Genomic DNA, 18,071 nt, shown 5'->3' on the forward strand with positions numbered 1-18,071 from the left:
GACGGTCAACTCCACAAGCAGATCAGTGGAAGAGGCAGTAGGTAAGAGGGAATGGAGGAGATCTTGAACATAGATGGAAAGTTGATCTGGAAGAACTGTCTCAGGAATCCCTCTGATATTTAAATTGTTGCAGTGTGATCTGTCCTCTAGATCCGCATTCATCCAGGTTATATCATCCTCTGTCGTTGTAGGAATCTAACGGAGTATTTAAATGATGATGCAAATTCCTCCATTTTAAATTCCACATAGTCCACCCTATCCTCTCTATTTCTAATATTTTTATGATATTGACGTACAGAGCGGATAAGGTCTGCTTGTCGTTAAGCTCTAAGGGAGACTATGATTTCTTTTATGGTGGTATCCATAATAGGAGTATTTGTAGTAGGAAAGTTGGCTATACGGTCTGCATGGTTCCCTGAGTCATCTATACTATCGGAGGTATCGCTTACCTTGAGTTGTAGAAAGTGTTGTGGTAGCATTCATTGCCATTTTGGGTTTAGTTTTCACAGGACTTCTGGTAGTAGGTGTTGAGGAGGCAGAGCTGGATAAAGACAGCCTGTCTGTTTGCAATCAAGGCAATGTGAGGGGCTGAGGAGAGAGCCTCTGATCACGGACTGCGCAAAGCTATGTGGCTGCCACCCTAGCTGCTGTCACTGCCTTGGTGGTGTGGCCTGAGAGCGGGGCCTCCAGCCCCATTTTGTTGTGTAACGCGACTGGCTGGGGCAAAGAAAGCCGACCGTTTTTGTGGCTGAGCCCGTTTTTTTTCTGTTGCTGCTCATCACTGCAGGGTAAGGGACAGGTTCAGCTATGGTGTGGCTGGGTCTGTTCTGCCTGGGAAGGCTGATGAAGCGAGATCCTTCCGGCTGTAGAGTGGAGCTCTAGGATTATGCGTTCCTCTTTAAGTGCAGTCACCACACCAAAATTCCACTTAAAATGCTCAATTCCAGGTAAAATGCACAAGGAAGTTGGTTTACTATTTGGTTCTGATGTTTACACCAGGAGGATGTCCCCACTTTCTGTTACAATTCAAACCCAAAGCAAAATTTACTTGGCCAGGATTTGTTAAAACACTCTTCTCTGATGCTGGACCCACCCCCCAAAAACTTGCTGCTCTCTCCTGCTGCTACAGGTATTAAGGGTTGAATGACTTCTAGCGTCATTCAGTCCTGGGTGCAATTAACCACCAATTCTTTCAGTTGAACTGGTCTTTAGCCAATGTGCTGGGGGCGATCAAACAAATCTAAATAGACCAAAGTGGCGCCAGTGTCATGATGCAAACCTCTTGACTGCCTACGTGACTCCATGACTCTCACAAGTGTCAAGATATTCTTGATAGTAAAAACAACCTAAACCAAAAAGGAAATTCAAACGCCCAAATGGTGCCATGTAGGGGACAGTTGGCCAAATTGTAGAAAGTAGAAATTTGAATAATCATTTGCAATATAACACACTAAATAAGCCAAAGTTAAATTAAATTTTAATTTGAAAAACAAACTAAAAGAGCATTATTAAAGTATACAAGATGCCAAAACAGGCTAAATTGATGGAAACATTTAGGCCTGGTGAAATGTGGGGTCTTAGTCTGTGTATCAGCTACTGTCTAATTTCAAACATTGTCTACCAGAATCCCCTTCCCTGTTATAAATACAGTGCCATGAAAGTATTCATACCCCTTGAAATCTTCCACATTTTTGTCATGTTACATCCAAAAACAATGTATTTTATTGGGATTTTATGTGATGGACCAACACAAAGTGGCACATAATTGTGAAGTGGAAGGAAAATGATAAATAGTTTTCACAATGTTTTACAAATATCTGGTAAGTGTGGTGTGCATTTGTATTCAGCCCACGTTACTCTGTTACCCCTAACTAAAATCTAAACCAATTGGCTTCAGAAGTCACCTAATTACTAAACAGAGTCCGCCTGTGTGTAATTTAATCTCAATATAAATACAGCTGTTCTGTGAAGCAGAGGTTTTACCAACATTATCATGAAGGCCAAGGAACACACCAGACAGGTCAGGGATAAAGTTGCGGAGAAGTTTAAAGCAGGGTTAGGTTATTTAAAAAAAAAAAAAAAAATATCCCAAGCTTTGAACATCTCACAGAGCACTGTTCAATCCATCATCTGTAAATGGAAATAGTATGGCACAACTGCAAACCTATCAAGACATGGCCGTCCATCTAAATTTCCAGGCCAGGCAAGGAGAGCAATAATCAGAGAAGCAGCCAAGAGGCACATGGTAACTCTGGAGGAGCTGCAGAGATCCACAGCTCAGGTGGGAGAATCTGTCCAACGGACAACTATTTGTTGTGCACTCCACAAATCATGGAAGAGTGGCATGAAGAAAGCCTTAAGTCCCGTTTGCGAGAAGCCTTGTAGAGGACACTGCAAACATGTGGAAAAAGGTGCAAGGCTATGTGTGGCCGAAAACTAACACTGCACATCACCCTAAATACACCATTCCCACTGTGAAACATGGTGGTGGGCACCCTCATGTTGTCGGCATGCTTTTCTTCAGCAGAGACAGGGAAGCTGGCCAGAGTTGATGGGAAGATGAATGGTGACAAATAAAGGGCAATGTTAGCTGAAAACCTGTGGAGTCTGCAAAAGACTTGAGACTGGGGTGGAGGTTCACCTTCCAGCAGGACAACAACCCTAAGCATACAGCCAGAGCTACAGTGGAATGGTTTAGATCAAAGCAAATTCATCTGTTATAATGGCCCAGTTTAAAGTCCAGATCTAAATCGAATTGAAAATCTGTGGCAAGACTTGAAAATTGCTGTTCAGACAGCTATTTTGCATAGAAGAATGGGCAAACATTTCACTCTAGATGTGCAAAACTGGTAGAGACATACCCCAAAAAGACTTGCAGCTGTAATTGCAGTGACAGGTGGTTCTACAAAGTATTGACTCAGAGCGGCTGAATACAAATGCACTCCACACTTTCCGATATTTGAGAACATTTTGAAAACAATCTCTTTCCTTCCACTTCACAATTATGTGCCACTTTGTGCTGGTCTATAGCATAAAATCCCAATAAAGTAGATTCTTTTTGGTTGTAACATGACAAAATGTAGAACATTTTCAAGGGGAATGAATACTTTTCAAGGCACTGTAGGTAGAAGAATACAATTGTTACCATCACAGTGAGCTTCCGGTCAAGAGGTGGTTAAACTAAGAGGTTTAGGAGTAGCAGGAGTGTTCGTATTGAAACAGGGATGTTTGAAGTTGCTGAGAATAATTTGTGAGAATTTCAGAAGACAAAGTAGGGTAGCCAGGCAGAGGAGTAATCAAGGAAGGGTTGATACCTGTCCAGGGGGCTGGAAGATCACAGCAATTCTTGGAGAAACAGGAGAAAATGGACAAATACAATGTGCCTCAGAATTGGAGAGCGAAGTCAGAGGTGAATTATCTGTTACTTGCTGTATGGGTCTGGATGAGTGAGTCCAGAGAAGGCCACCTTGAAAGGGAGGAGCCATGTTTGTTGAAGACAGAATGGGCATTCCAGAGGGGGCAAGAGATGGGGACAATGGTTTTGGGATGGAGAGGAATGGAAACTAAATTGTGTGTATTGTGGCTGCTGCCAAAGGGTTTTGGGTGATGGTAGCATTGGGTACAGTCAAATGATTGAGGCCCAGAGTTTGGGGATAGAACGCCAGAAGTTAGGAGAAGCAGAAGGGTGAATGAGATAATATGGGAGTGAGATTTACATGAAAGGACATGCCCCAGCGATCTGAAGGTTTTATTAGCATGTGGGTGTAGAATTAGCAGGAGTTGGGGAGTTCAGTAATAAGGAGAGGGCAAAATTGAGGGTGATATATCTAGATCTAGCCTATCCTGTGGACAAGAGAGGTGAAGGAAAGAATTTATGGAGAGAGGACACAGCTGTCAAAGGGAGTGGTAGCGAATGCATTTTACAGATGTAGAGCTGAACTGAGGAAAAAAAAGGTGCCTTTAGCCCTTTTATGGTGTTTTTTTTTTTCTAACGTTGTTTGCTATGTGTTTTTGCTTTGTGTAATCACTGAAGTGCATATCACTTGTGTAGTGCTACCCTCGTGGGGGCCGCTGTGTAGTGGTTATCCCCAAGCCTTGCTCCGGACAGCCAGGTAACAGGTATTTCTCAGACTTGCATCCAAAGACAATGACCAGTCCATCGGCTTGGTTTTGTTGTTTTTATTGGGGGAAATCAAATTCGATAGGGAAATGGGGATTATGGGATGCCCGGTTTGACTTGAATCCGTGAAGGGGAACACGTCCTTCCTATATATAAAGGCAGATCCTGGACTGTTCTTTTCCTGAAAGCCGTCAGTCGTTACAGATCAGTAGCAGCTGCCCTATGGGCAAGGAACTAGAAGCCCCTCAAAAAGCAACTTTACTTCTTGTAGCTACATTCAGAGATCTCTTCTCTCCCCCTGTAGAGCTGCTCCCAGCTCCACAGCCTTCAAACACTACCAGCCTTCCTGGCTTCTCTGAAGATCTCCTGAGACCACGATAAAGGATTGAGCCCAGCACTGTCCTTAGAAAGCTTGCTACGTGTGACAGTGTTTGTTTCCTCTTGTAGATCCCAGAGAGTGCTGCTGTACTCTGTCCTCTTTGCTGCTTACTGATCCAGATATTGATCCCATTCACGCCTCACTGCTGAATGTATCCTCCTGAGCTAGCCCGAGGCCAGCTCATGATTTAGGTAAGGCACTACAGAGCAACATAATGATGCAGATGGTAAAGACAACAACATACCAAGGCACATAGACACAGCAAAAGATATCAGTCAGGTTGTGAGTAGATGAAGAGCAGCAACATGCCTGTGCATGGACAGAGGATATGTTTAGATGAGACAGTTCAGGTTGAGCAAAGCCTGAAGGCCAACTTATTTGTATAAAGAATTGCTTGGAGAAAGAATTATGGAAAGAACCCTCAGCAATTTGTGGCTTGGGGCCCAGCTCTGACTTTAGGCAGGCCATACTTTTCTTAATTCTTGAACATGCTTACTATAGATTCCAACGTGTTAGATTGTGGAGGAGTTCTGGGCACTGGGTTTTGCAGAGGACTTCATTGTCAGGGAAACCCCTAACTTTCAAACAGCATCTTAAAACTCTGGCCTATTTTTGGTTGTCACTTCATCGTTGAACTGATTTTTAAAGGAGCACCTAAGCCCTTGATGTTTTTACAGCTGCTGTTGTTTGGTATCTGACTTTTTTTTTTTTTTTTTTTTTTCTTTTCTACAGCCAGTTAACCTCCCAGCATGTTATCCTATGTGTCCATGCACACAGACTAATCAACATTTTTGGCTGGTAAAAAAAAAACCCCGGACCAGTGGTTTTCTAGAGCAATTTTGTAGCTTAAGAACGCTCCAACGCTGAAAACCGTAGCAAAATGCGGTAACACTCAGTAAACTGGCATTTTTGGGTGGTTATTTTTGACCAAGAAGAAAATTTTTTTGGGTCAAAAAAAAAAATGCTAACAGACGCCGCTGAACGCTAATGCAAAAGCGCTAAAAAAAAAAAGCTGAAAAACTAATTTTTTTTAAATGTGACTTTACACAGCTAATATTACCAGCGTTCTCAAAACATCCAGTGTGCAAGAGGGCTAATGGTCTTATTTCAGTTAAGTCTGAGGGCTGTGAAGTATGGCCATCCTCAGGGATGACCAATCATAAAGACTTTTTTTTTTTTTTTTCTTGTGCAGTTGGTCACTCATATGGCTTCCCCTGTCAAATAGCCTCTCCATTCTTGGGATTTCAATTTTGGTTCTTTGTTTTTATTAGTGCTTCAAAGGCCTCGCCCTTTTCATGTCAAAGCTTCACAAAGGCTGTTGGCCCTTCTTGGCTATTTTGGCATAGGCGTCAGTTTCCCAGGTTTGTAGGGTTACCACAAAGTCTTCTGTTATGTTCTACAAGGTAGAGGTTTTAGCCGCCTCTGATGCCAGCTTTGAGAAAATCTGAATGCTGTCCCTTGTTCTTGTTGGGGTGCCTATTTAGCCTGCGTTTTTCACCCTTCAGTTGTGCTGCATTTGGATGTCCTAGTTCAAGAATTCTGTGGCTTTAATGTACCATAAAGAAAATAGAATTTGTGTACTGGCTGTAAAATTATTTTTTCAGAGTCCATGAAGGGACATGGGTCCCATTCCTCTGGGGGTTTTGTGTTTTTTTTGTTTATTTTTTTAAATAAGCCTATGGCTCTTGGTACTGCTTGCTAGGAAACTGAAGCATGTGTATTGTGGGAGTGGTTATACTCATGCTGCCCTAGATGTACTACCTGTGTAATTTAGCTGAAGGATTTTACAAAATTAATTTTAAATGGGGGTACAAATCTCATAATACACATGGTATCCAATGATGTAAATCACCCAATGCTAATTGGTAGCAAGGGGCCATAAAAAAAATTTGGCTCATTTCTACTCATGATTTGGTGATCCTGCACATCATGACCTTTCAATTCATGAGAAGTGTGTTTTTAACATTAGGTCTGCTTTTACCCGCTTTGTGCTATATTTTTTAAATGTTTAAAGTGAATTTGTTTAACTTCTCGTCTCCCTCCTTTCAACAGGAGCTGTGCCAAATACAGTCCAAATCTTCTACCAAGCTAAATCAATACCCAGAAGACAAAAAGAAAAATGGAGATAGATTACACTGCACAGCAAGTTCTAGCAACACTTCTGTTTCTAGCCAGGTGTCTGTCACCACAAAAAGTGTTGGACTAGAAGACGTGTTTACAAATGAAAAAAAGTATGTTTGAGTATATCAATCTGGTTTAAGCTCCTTTTTAGCTTTGCTTAAAACCCCCCACCCCCAATAACTTTTTATTGATGTTTGCACATAACAAGAATACATAAACACGAGTGAAAAAAAGTGAGATGATTATCACGCTACGGAATAACAGAAAAAGCATATATACTTGTAGTAAAACCGTTTTACAGCCAGAAAATTATCAATTGTGGCCTTTCTTTATGATTAAGGGGTAACAAATCAGAGGTATCCTCACAAGGTTTGTACTAGGGATTACATTTAAACTTGTGAGAGTACAAAGTATAGCAAGCATTCCATTTTCAAATAATACATTGTAAGCGACCTTCCCTAGATACTATCAAATGTTCGTATGTACCATGGGTGTGCACTAGGGTGATAACTTCCTCTCTTGGAAAGAGGTTCTTGAGTTCTCCAGTGGCATGCTATGACTAAATGTGCCGCTAATAGAATGTGTGTTATGATGCACTATTTTGGTTGGCAGTTTTCAATATCTATGTTCGATATTGCAAGTTCTGGGGAAAGGGTTATAGGTATCTTATTGACATCTTTTATTAAGGAGGAAATAGTTTTCCCCAAAAATTTTTACCTTGGTGCATTCCCAAAGGATATGAAACAGGCTTCCTTTGGCTCCACATTCTCTCCATCATAGAGGTGTCTTAGCTGGGTTCATTGTATGGATAACCGTTGGGGTGATGTACCAACGAAGAATAATCTTATGGCTGAGTTCCCATAAAGTTGCATAACGGGTACTGTTTGATTACGCTTTTGAAGGCTGTTAACCATTGGGAGTTTGTAAAAGTGCAATATTTGATTCCCATTTGGTAAAGGAGGAGAATTTGGTGAAATTCACTTTATCTTGTAGTAGATTATAGAATAGCGCACTGCCTCTTAAATTACCTTCAGCATTGGATAAGTACTTCCAGGCCAGGCTGTTTTATAGATTTTTAAAGCTAAGGCCTCTGAGTCAGACAGTGGGTTGCTTGGCTGTATTTATAGTGGCCGGAATGAAGAAGGGCATATTTTATCTTGCAATGTGGAGAAGGGTGTAATAGGCCAGTGGCTTTATAGATTACAAAGTTGAGTAATTCCCTTATCTAGCCAATTTTGGAAAGTTTAATGTTTGGGATAAGTGATTGGAGCACTTCAGTAGGGATGGGCATTTGAACCGGGGTCACGCCTAAATGCGCTTGTAAGAAGTATCGGAATGCTAGAGCCGAGGTTACAAGTGTGGGTGAGATAGATTTGTCTTTGTGTATTCGAGTCGCACTTATCAACCAATTAGAGATTATGGCCCTTGACTTGTAATGATTTATTGTCTTTCCATAAGCTAGTGATAATTGGCGTGAACCAGGTTTTAAATTGTGCCAGGATAGTAGCAATATAGTAATCTATGAAATCCACATAACCTGTGCCTCCTGCCGAACTATGCTTCACTAGCTTGTTGTGGGCACATCTAGGTTTTTGTCTTGCCCAGGGATGTTGAATTCCTATTGCCCGACGCCCAGGACATGTAGTTACGGGCGCTGGGCAGGTAGTTTTTTTTTTTTTTTTTTTTTTTTAAATCTTCATCCCTGCTGTGGCTAAGCAGCAGGGCTCACCTGTCAGGTGAGAGCATTCGGGCGGCAGTGCTGCCGCCCAATTGCTTCCACACAGTGTCAGCCTCTCCGCCCCCACGTGTGAAGCTCAGCCCGCCCACTCTCTTATGTTCCGCTTGCCCGGGACCAGCTCACCACTGGTGGCTAGAGGGGAGGGAGAAGAGCCGACACATCCACTCCCCTCCTCTTCTTGCCCTGACCTGGAAGTGATGTTGTGATGTCACTTCTGGGTCCCTGTTGAGAGATTCCCAGCAATTGAGGCTGGGAAAGAATGTAATATGGTGCAATGTGTAGGTTCAGGGGAGACATCCAGGGTCATTATACATCAGGGATGATTAGTTTTACGACCCCATCTGTGAGTGTTGTACCCCCCCAGTCTTTTGCTTTGTCTTATCTCTAGTCTAATCCTAGTTTTATAACCGTGTGTGTGTGTGTGTGTGTGTGTGTGTGTGTGTGTGTGTTTCTGTTTTTTAATTTTTTTTTCTTCTCCCCCTTTTTAACATTCTGCTAAAACTTTGTGAGGTAGTACTGCTTGAACCTTGAAGGGGACATACCCCTAAAGCTTGTCCTCAAAATTGTATGTTAGTGCAAATAAAACTAATAAAGTGTAGTTTTCCAAAATATGCACTAAAGGCATCCGCTATAGCTTGAGGGTTAGTAGATTTTTCTTTTGTGGTAGGGTGGAACAAATAGGGTATCTGTGGTTAGTACGATGGTCTTTATTTTGGTGGGCCAAGAATTTCCCCGCTCTATTGCTTGAGGCATAGACATTCTTAATCGTTTTTTTCAAAGCCATCTAGGAGGGATTGTAATTCTAATCTCAAGATGCCCAGTTTTTTTTTTTTTTTTTAGGTCGGCACAGGGCTGTTGCTTATTTTGGGCATCAATGGTTTGAATTTCAGGTAGCAAGCTATTAATGTGTTAGGTCCCTCCCCCCCCCCCCCCAGCTCCTAATTAGAGAATTCTTCTAAGTGCTTCGCAGAGTTTCCCCATATGGAGTGGACTGTAGAAATTGTTTTTTCATCTGCCAGATGTAGATAGGATTAGATCGAGGGCTGACTTCAATAGTAGTGGAGACAGGCGAATGATTGGACTATTTGGCTGATAGGATTTCCGATTCCTACACTTTTTGTAATAGCCTTTGATCTGTTAAAAACAGGTCTATACGAGAGTGAGAGTTATGACGTGGGGGGAGAAAAGGTGTAATCCCGTTTCCCCACATGTTGGCATCTCCAGATATCATGACATTGAAATGTAGATAGAGGGCCCAAGAAAGGTCTGCTGTGCCTGGTAGATGGTGTTGCCCCTGGCCTCTCTACCTGGAATAAAACCAACCTGATCGTTCTTTGAGTGATGGCATTAGGGGTGAAAGACAATTGGTTAAGATTTTTGTAAAAAGCTTTAGGTCTACATTGAGTAGTGAGATAGGCCTGTAATTTGTCACTTGGGTAGGGTCCTTTCCTTCCTTGGTAATCACTGATATGTACGCTTCTAGAAGACCTCGAAGACCAGTAGGTTTGTAGACCTGAGAGTTAAAGGCCATAGGAAAAGGGATAGCCAGAACGTTAAAAAAAAAAAAAAAAAAAAAGTTTTTGTAGTAGGATGCCAATGCCAAGAGGCCATCAGGGCCAGGACTTTTCCCAGTTTTAAGCTGTTTCAAAGAAAAGCTTTAGCAGTTCTACTGAGATTGGTCTGTTCAATGTTTGTGACCTATCTTTTTAGCGATAGGTTGGGGGCTGTGTTGTGTAAAAAAAAAAAAAAAAAATCTGCGATGAGCTTCTGTCTAGAGGTTTGGTCTTGTCTAGTTACAGATTTTGTTTTCAGGTTGTAAAGGTCTGAATAATAACTAAAATTGAGCTGCTATGTCTTCTGTAGAAGCCAGTAAGTGGCCATCGGCGGGGATCTAATGTGGTGAACTGTTTGCTTGCTCGAGCACTTGAATCTGAAAAAGCTGTTTTACCGCTTTTCATAGAACAGTTTTTTGGAAAGGAAACATTTTTGTCGTACGGTTTGCTCTAATTCTTTTAGAAGTTCCTTTCTATCTGTGATAAGTTCTGGATGTGTATTCAAAGTGAGTGAATGTTTGTATGTAATTTCCAACCCCCGAATACAGGTTGTTAAAGCGTCCAAGCAGACCTGTCTTTCCTTCCTTCTGTTTGCTGCCATTTCAATGAATTCCCCTCTAATTACACATTTTATGTGCTTTCCACATTGATATACGAAATAGTGCTTTTGTATTTTCCTAAGAAAAAAAAACTAAAAAATACTGAGACAAGGTGTGTGTGTGTGTGTGTGTGTGTGTGTGTGTGTGTGTGTGTGTGTGTGTGTGTGTGTGTGTGTGTGTGTGTGTGTGTGTGTGTGTGTGTGTGTGTGTGTGTGTGTGTGTGTGTGTGTGTGTGTGTGTGTGTGTGTGTGTGTGTGTGTGTGTGTGTGTGTGTGTGTGTGTGTGTGTGTGTGTGTGTGATCTGTGAGAAGAGAGGTTTCAAGATGCCACATTTTGGTGCACTGGTCATGTTCAGGAAAAGTCAAGGTCATTGTGATCTGATAAATCCGTTCACTGGTGGAATTTGTGAGAAATCAGAACTGAGTGGGCTTAAAATAAGTAATCTAACCTAGAGTATTTGTCTATGGGGTGCTGAAAGAAATAAGTTTAGTCTCGAACATTAGGATTAAGGCTTCGCGCTGTATCATGTTCCAAAAGATCTTGAAGGAGAAGATTAATACGTCTCAGGGCTTTATAGGGTATGGAAGTGGTGCTAGTAGAGGTGTCTAAGATGGGGGTGTAGGGGCACATCCCCTCGCATTATTATAACTCCTGATTGGAAGGTAGCGAATTGGTTTGCTAATGAGTTAGAGAGGTCTGTTTTGAGTTTGGGCAGTACAGGTTTGCTAAAGTGATTGGTCTGTTGTAAATCTTACCTATTTTACAAAAAGGAACCTACCCTCTGGATCTGCTAGGATGTTTGTGATGGAGAGCTGAAAGTGTTTGGAGATGAGGATGGACACACCTTTAGTTTTTCTAGATTGCTGGTGGCATGATGGACTATTGGGAAATGGTGGTTTTTCAATTTGAGTATGTGATAGGAAATGTGTTTCTTGGATAAAAACAATATCAGCTCTTAGTTTTTTCACCATCAGCAAAAGCTGGTACTGTTTTTCTGGGATGTTTAGACCATGTGCATTGGTCGAGACCAGTTTTACAATTTTCTGTGTTGATTTTTGTTTGATGTGGCCATTATATGAACGTGTATAGGGTCTGATCGATTTGAGCTTTTTTTTTGTTAGATGCTGTTTACTACCCAGCTGTGAGAAACAGAGGTTAAATTAAAGATGGGGGGGGGGGGGGGCGGCGCTGATATTAAGTGTACCAGAGGGGAAGAAGCTAGAATATGTGAAAGGGTTGTGAGGAGGTTTTCTGGAGACTGGGAAGAACCTGCTAACCCGTCCTGAAAAAAGGGTCTATTAAATTCCGGAGGTCATCAGTGGTGGGTTGTATTAAGGCATACAAAACTAAGTTGTTTTGAACTGTCCACTGCGAAATAGTGTAGTCTGTTAAAAAAAAATAAAAAAAATAAATATTGTCCGGTGGCTGCAGCCGTTAGAGGGACAATGAGGGAAATCAAAGACTTAACCACAGGTTTTTATAAAGGGGAGATAGGAGCAAAAGTATTATTATTATACAGGATTTATATTGCGCCAACAGTTTGCTCAGCGCTTTACAATATAATGGGAGACAATACAGCAACAATACAGTTCAATTCAAGAGGGACAGAAGGGCCCTGCTCCTCGGAGCTTGCAATCTAGGAGGAAGGGGCTAGTAGTACAAAAAGTAGTAACTGTGGGGGATGGTCCAGGAGGAGAACCAGGAGAGAGCAGAGTCTGAGGCCAAGAGTGGATTTTTTTGATGAAGAGGGGATGGCCAACTGTATCAAACGCCACAGAGAGGTCAAGTAGTAAGAGTATGGAGTAGTGGGGGCCATATTGGATCACCCTGTTGAGTACACCCATGCAGTACACCCATAGCATGTGGTAAAAAGCTGGAAAACTCATGGGCAAATGTGAGTGTAATACTTCTTGTCGTTTTAAATTTGCTTGTGTCTTATGATCCTGTGAGGAGCTGGCTGTTAGTCTGCTGGAGGCTGGAGACGTGAGGGGAAAGCCTGAGAGGGACCCATTCTGATAGGATCACTTGATCCTCAAAGCGTGTTGACCTTGTGGGGTCTAATGAAGGAGGTGAGGGGGTATTTTGGTTGGTAAAGGATTGTCACGTGTGTACCACGTATACGGCACATTATATATTCTTGCATGAAGAGTGAAGTGTGAGGATCATCACAAATTATCGTATTACTATTATATCATTTTGGACTTTTTGAATTGATTATTCACTAATTTTGTGCACCAGTATACATATTGTTTCACAATGTGCAAATAGGAGTGTGCTTGTCACTTTTTTTCACTAAATATTCCCCGTGAGGGAATTCACGTATGACAACTATTTTATTATTTATGTATTGATTTATCACCTTGGATATATATATGTAGGGGATGTATATAGTGTTTTTTAACACGTAATTGTTAGTATTATTAGCGCTACACTATTTATTTTAATTTTAGTATGGAGTAGTGGCCATTGGTTTTAGTTGTTAGTAGAGGTTTAAAAAAGGGCAGTTTCAGTGGAGTGTAGTGAGTGAAAGCCAAACTGTAAAGGGTCAAGAAGGTTGTTGTCAGTGAGGTGGGAGCTCAGGCGAATGTAGGCTAAGCTTTTTAGGAGTTTAGAGGTAAATGGCAGCAAGGAGATGGGTCTTAAGTTGTTCAGGTTGGTGGGATCCAGGGAGGACTTTTTAAGTATGGGAGTCATGTGTGCATGTTTTAGAGGGGAGGGGAAGGCACCAGTAGAGAGGGAGAGATTGAAGATGTGAGTGAGGGAGCATAGGATGGAAGAAGAGGGTGACCGTAGTAGTTGAGGGGACAGGATCCAGGGGGCAGGTGGTGAGACTGGCTTCTGAGAACCTTAGTGACCTCTTCGGTAGTATAGTAGCAAGGTTAAAAGAGGAGAGTGTTGAGGGAGGTTTAGTATAAGGTATGCTAAGTGAGATGGATGTCTATGCAGTGGCGATGCCCCTACGAATTGCATCAATCTTGTTTTTGAAATGATTTGCAATCTCGTGAGCAGTGAGTGAGGTACTGGGTGGAGGTGGAGAAAGTAGAGCGTTAAAAGTAGAGAAGAGACGACGAGGACTGAGTGACATAGTAGGCTTATTTGGCAGCATGGAGGGAGGAATTGTATGCTAAGAAAACAGATTTATATAAGGTGAATGCTTGGTGAGATTTGGTTTTATGCCACAATCGCTCCAGGGCATGACTATGTCGCTTAAGATTTCTGGTGTCGTCATTCTGCCACAGTTGTAATGGTCGGGGCCTGATGCTTCGTGTTGTTGGAGGACCAAGTGAGTCTAATGTGGATGAAAGTGAACTGTTGTAGACAGCAGTGGCCAGGACAGGGGAGAGGTTCTGTCATAGAGTTGGTCAGTTGCAGAGTGGAAAGGAGCAGGGTTCAAGTTGTGAAGGTTTCTGTGGGTAATTGTTTGCTGCTTGGAGGGATAAGTGTTTGAAGATGAGGACACTGTGAAGGTGATGAGATTGTGATCAGAGAGAGGAAAGTGGGCGTTTGTGAGGTTGTAGGGAGTGCTAAGATGGGAGAAAACAAGGTCTAATGAATTCCCATCAGAGTGAGTGGAGGATGGTATACATTGTGCTAATGGAAAAGATGAGGTTATGTTGAGTTGGGATGTAGCCGGGTTGTTGACATTAATGGGGATGTTAAAATCTCCGATAATGATAGTGGGTAGTTCAGAGGAGAGAAAGTAGGCTAGCCAGACGGAGAAATCATCAAGAGAGCGCGACACCGGTTCAGGAGGCTGATAGATCACTGCAATCCTCAGAGAGATGGGAGAAAACAGCTGAATGCAGTGAGTCTCGAAAGAAAAGGATAGAGAGGGAGGGTTAAGGAGGATTTGAAAGGTGCTCAGTGGGAATAGAAGCAAACCAACCCCTTCTCCTTTCCGACGTCTGGGTGAGTGAGTCTAGAGGAGGCCTCCATAGGATAGTGCTGCGGGAGAAGAAGAATCTGCTGCTTGAAGCCAGGTTTCTGTAATTGCTAGTAGGTTAAGGGAGCGGGAGACAAAAAGGTCATGGACAGAGGTGAGCTTATTACAGACAGAGCGGGCATTCCAGAGCGCACATAAAAAAGGGAGGGTGGTTTTTGGGAGCACAGGGACTAATATTAAATTAAGGGGATTGCGGCTATTCCTGGAAGGAGGGTGCCTAGTGAGGGGGTGAAATAGTGGAGGACCAGAGTTTGGGGAGATATCCCTAGAGGTTTGAAGAAGGGTGAGGAAAGTAACATGGGAGTGGGATGTACATGAGTGTACATGCCTTCCAGGCCTGGTGTTTGGGTCAGTAGGAGAGTGAAGTATCAGCAGGAGGTGATGAGAGCAGTAGTAGGGAGATGGTAGCAGTGAGGGTGAGATGTATATGTTTTGGGGTGGAGCAGAGGGGTAAAGAACTGAGATTTTGGGAACGCAGGATAGTAATCTGAAAATGAGTAGAGGGGAAATATTACAAAGGTACACGGAGTGGGACTCAGACTTGTAGGAGATGTTTCCCAGGGTGTTTGCTTGCAGTCTATCCAGCGTGCAATAGAGTTCTTTGTTGTATCTTCCTGCTGCTTGAGTTATCCTGCTTTAGTTAAACTGCTGTGTTCAGCTGCGTCTCCGCACTCCAACAAAAACTGCACTCACACAGAAAACTGAACCCCATCTGTGACTGCCCTGTAAGTGCTGTTCTGAATGTGTTCATTGTGCTCCAGTAGTAATCTCATATGGTTACAAGATCTCTCAATCTGATCATATAATAGAGAGAGGTGAGTTTCCAATGACCAAAAAACCTGCTTGGCTGAATATCAGATCACCATTTCAGGAGGAAAGTCAAGAATCTTGTCTAGGTATCCAATGGGCTGGAGAGGCAGTAGTGCTGGGTCCATATGGATGCCTTCAATCGTTGGGTGAAAGAAAATCCGGGCCGTGGTGATCTACGCCATCTGTTTCTAGAAGATTGGGTTTCCATGTGTTCTTCCATATTGCGCCCTCTTGTAGCTGAGGGTTCGTGGAATTCACTATATTATTCCGGGACAGACACTAAAGGAATTCCCAGACTTGCAGAATTGGGGTATGTCTTCTGGGAACTTTCAGAGAAGAAATTTTACCAGCTAAGGAGGCTGAGAGACAAAAAGGAAATTTGAGAACATCTAAGAGTGGGCACAAATCTCTACGTTTCTATAGGTTTATATTGGGTAGGTTTTGAAAGGATTTTTACGTCCGCCCTGTCATGAGTAATGTAGATTCTGTTGCGGGCTTTTCTAAGGATAATCTTTCTTGAGACAAAAGCTGGTTAAGAAAAAGACAACGTCCTTTGGTGGATCAGTGTCTCTACCCCTCAGGCGTAGCGCTCTGTGTATTCTTTCCATCTCAATCACTGTTATTGTAGACCTGTGTAAAATATCAAATATGGCCGTAGCTGTTTGCTTGATTTAATCATTTTCCACTGACTCAGGGATACCACGCACCTGTCGATTACTTCTGTGGCCGCGGTAATCTAGATTTTCTAGAGGTCTGTGTAATTCTCATAAACGTAAAGTGTGGGCATCTAGAACTCTGGACATCTGATGATTTGTGCCTCTAGGTGAGCTGTGACAATTTCTACCTCCTGTACTCTTTCTGCAGTAGCGTGTATGTTATGGCGGAGATCAGAAATAGGTGCCGAGAATGCAGCAGAGAGAGACTCTTTAATGTCTACCGCCACATCATGTAAATTATGCAGACTAGGAGGAGAGAGCTGTGTAGAGTTCAGGGTTTGTGGGAGATCCGTTACCGGCTCAGCAGCATTTTGGCTTGGCGTCTGTATAACCTTTGTATAAGTTGGCAGGTTGGGGGGTGAAAAGGATGCTGCCATGTTCACTTTTTTGGTTTCGGAAGATTTCTGGGATCTAGTGGCTCAGTTGAGAGCTGTTTTTCCTCGGGGAGCAGGATCGTGAGGCTGAGTTGCTTCGGGAAGACTTTCCCATGGTTTTGCTGGCTCTGGTCTCAGGTTGAGTCTGTCTACTGTTCCTCTCTTGGCTGGAGCTCTGGGGTTAAGCAGACCACGCCCCCCCGAGCTTAAGTATAATACCTACTATTTCAGGCAGTTTCCATAAAGCACCAATCAGAATATGTGTTAGATGGAACTGTAAACAATTATGTTTTGTGTCATAAACTAAAATATACAGGGTAGTAACTTCTACAATTTAAGGCCTAGAGACACCTGCATAGATAACATTCCATTCTCCAAGGAACCTCCTGTTCATGGGAACAAAAGTTAGTAAGCCTAAAGCATAGGTTAGGTAACTATTAACCCTTTCACAACCTCCCATTTGTCACAAAGTGACAAATGGCTTTGACCTTCATGCCATTTGTCTGTACTGATTCACTGAGCGGATCATTGTCATCAAATTAGGAATACATTGTAGGCAACACTGGTGTTGGAGTGGGAATGGCTATCAAACGTGGTTAAAAGGTCAGTAGGATTTGACAAAAATTGGAAACCTTCATCACTGTCGTAGCCATATAAACACGCACATTTTCGATTGCTTTACCAGATCACTTGGATGTCTAGGTCTGGACAGGGGGTCAGTCTCTTGGGGTTGTTGGAAAATATACTTCAAGTCCTGAGGGTGATAATAGCATGCACTGTTATGCTTCACGTTATTGAACTGTTGTATAACACTAGTCAGACAGTCTAACAATAATTCAGAAGTCAAACGTGAGACCTCAGATCTGTATGTATTCTTTGTTCTGAATAACTTTGTAAAACTACAACACAAACAAAACATATGTGTGAGTACATTAAACATTATACAACAGCTTCATCCCATCAGTGAGTGTACTCGCGGACAATTCCACCATAAGTCCAGGAATAGCTTGGAGCTTCACTGCATGCTACTTGCTGGTTTCAGAAGCAGTCACGAAATGGAGGACAGGAACTTCCAGGTTAGAGGTTATAGCCTCTATGTGAATTACCACTTCCTGACAATCCTGATATAACTAGGCATATAAACTCTAACCACTAGATGGCAGCAACATCATATAACATTACAGTATATGAAAGGATTCTCATCACATCAGGGGAGGAGCCTGAACATGGCGGTGCTGGAGGGCTCGATGTAGGAGCTCGCAGCTAAGCTCCTCCACTAACCTCCCCAGGGGACCCCCTCATGAAGAGAGCTGCGGGGTGCTTACCGGAGAGCCGAGGGAGCTGGCGAGGGAGAGGAGACCCCGAGTTGTGAAGGGGTGTGAGCGGCCCGTCTGGAGTCCGGCGAGTGGGAGATCCGGGTTGCCGGGAAACGGGAGAGCGGTGCAGTCACATGCCCAGCCGCAAAGGAGTACTGGGAGTGCAGGAAGCTGGCTGGCGTGCATGTGAAGGAAGGAAGGTGGCTTTCTGCTCCCGGCTGCCTACTCCCCTGACTACGCCCTGGCTAAGCTGTAAGCTGAGAAACGAGAAGAAAAGGGGGACGCTGGCTCTTTGGGGAAGACTCCTATGAAGGTAGAAGCAGCAGGACATGCAGCCCTGAGGAATCCCCCACAAGGAAAAAACTATATAGAGGAGCTGGACACCTGAAACCCCCACCTGTC

At 43.0% G+C, this 18,071-nt stretch overlaps 1 protein-coding gene across 6 annotated transcripts in view; it reads left to right on the top strand.

Annotated features, from left to right (window-relative positions):
- The window catches only part of MARF1 (meiosis regulator and mRNA stability factor 1), a 243,654-nt gene that overhangs the window by 72,662 nt on the left and 152,921 nt on the right, over positions 1-18,071 (top strand). For all 6 annotated transcript variants that reach the window (XR_016312994.1, XM_089679093.1, XM_089679095.1 and 3 more), the window contains one exon: positions 6,552-6,730. Coding sequence is in view for 5 of the 6 variants with exons in the window: in XM_089679093.1 (XP_089535219.1) it covers positions 6,552-6,730 (179 nt within the window). In the remaining variant the exon portion in view is untranslated. The remainder of the gene's footprint in view (positions 1-6,551; positions 6,731-18,071) is intronic.

This window comes from Staurois parvus, unplaced genomic scaffold (genome assembly GCF_062004578.1).
Source record: "Staurois parvus isolate SC_StPar_1 unplaced genomic scaffold, SC_StPar_1.0 ptg000217l, whole genome shotgun sequence".
NCBI classification, from domain to species: domain Eukaryota; kingdom Metazoa; phylum Chordata; class Amphibia; order Anura; family Ranidae; genus Staurois; species Staurois parvus.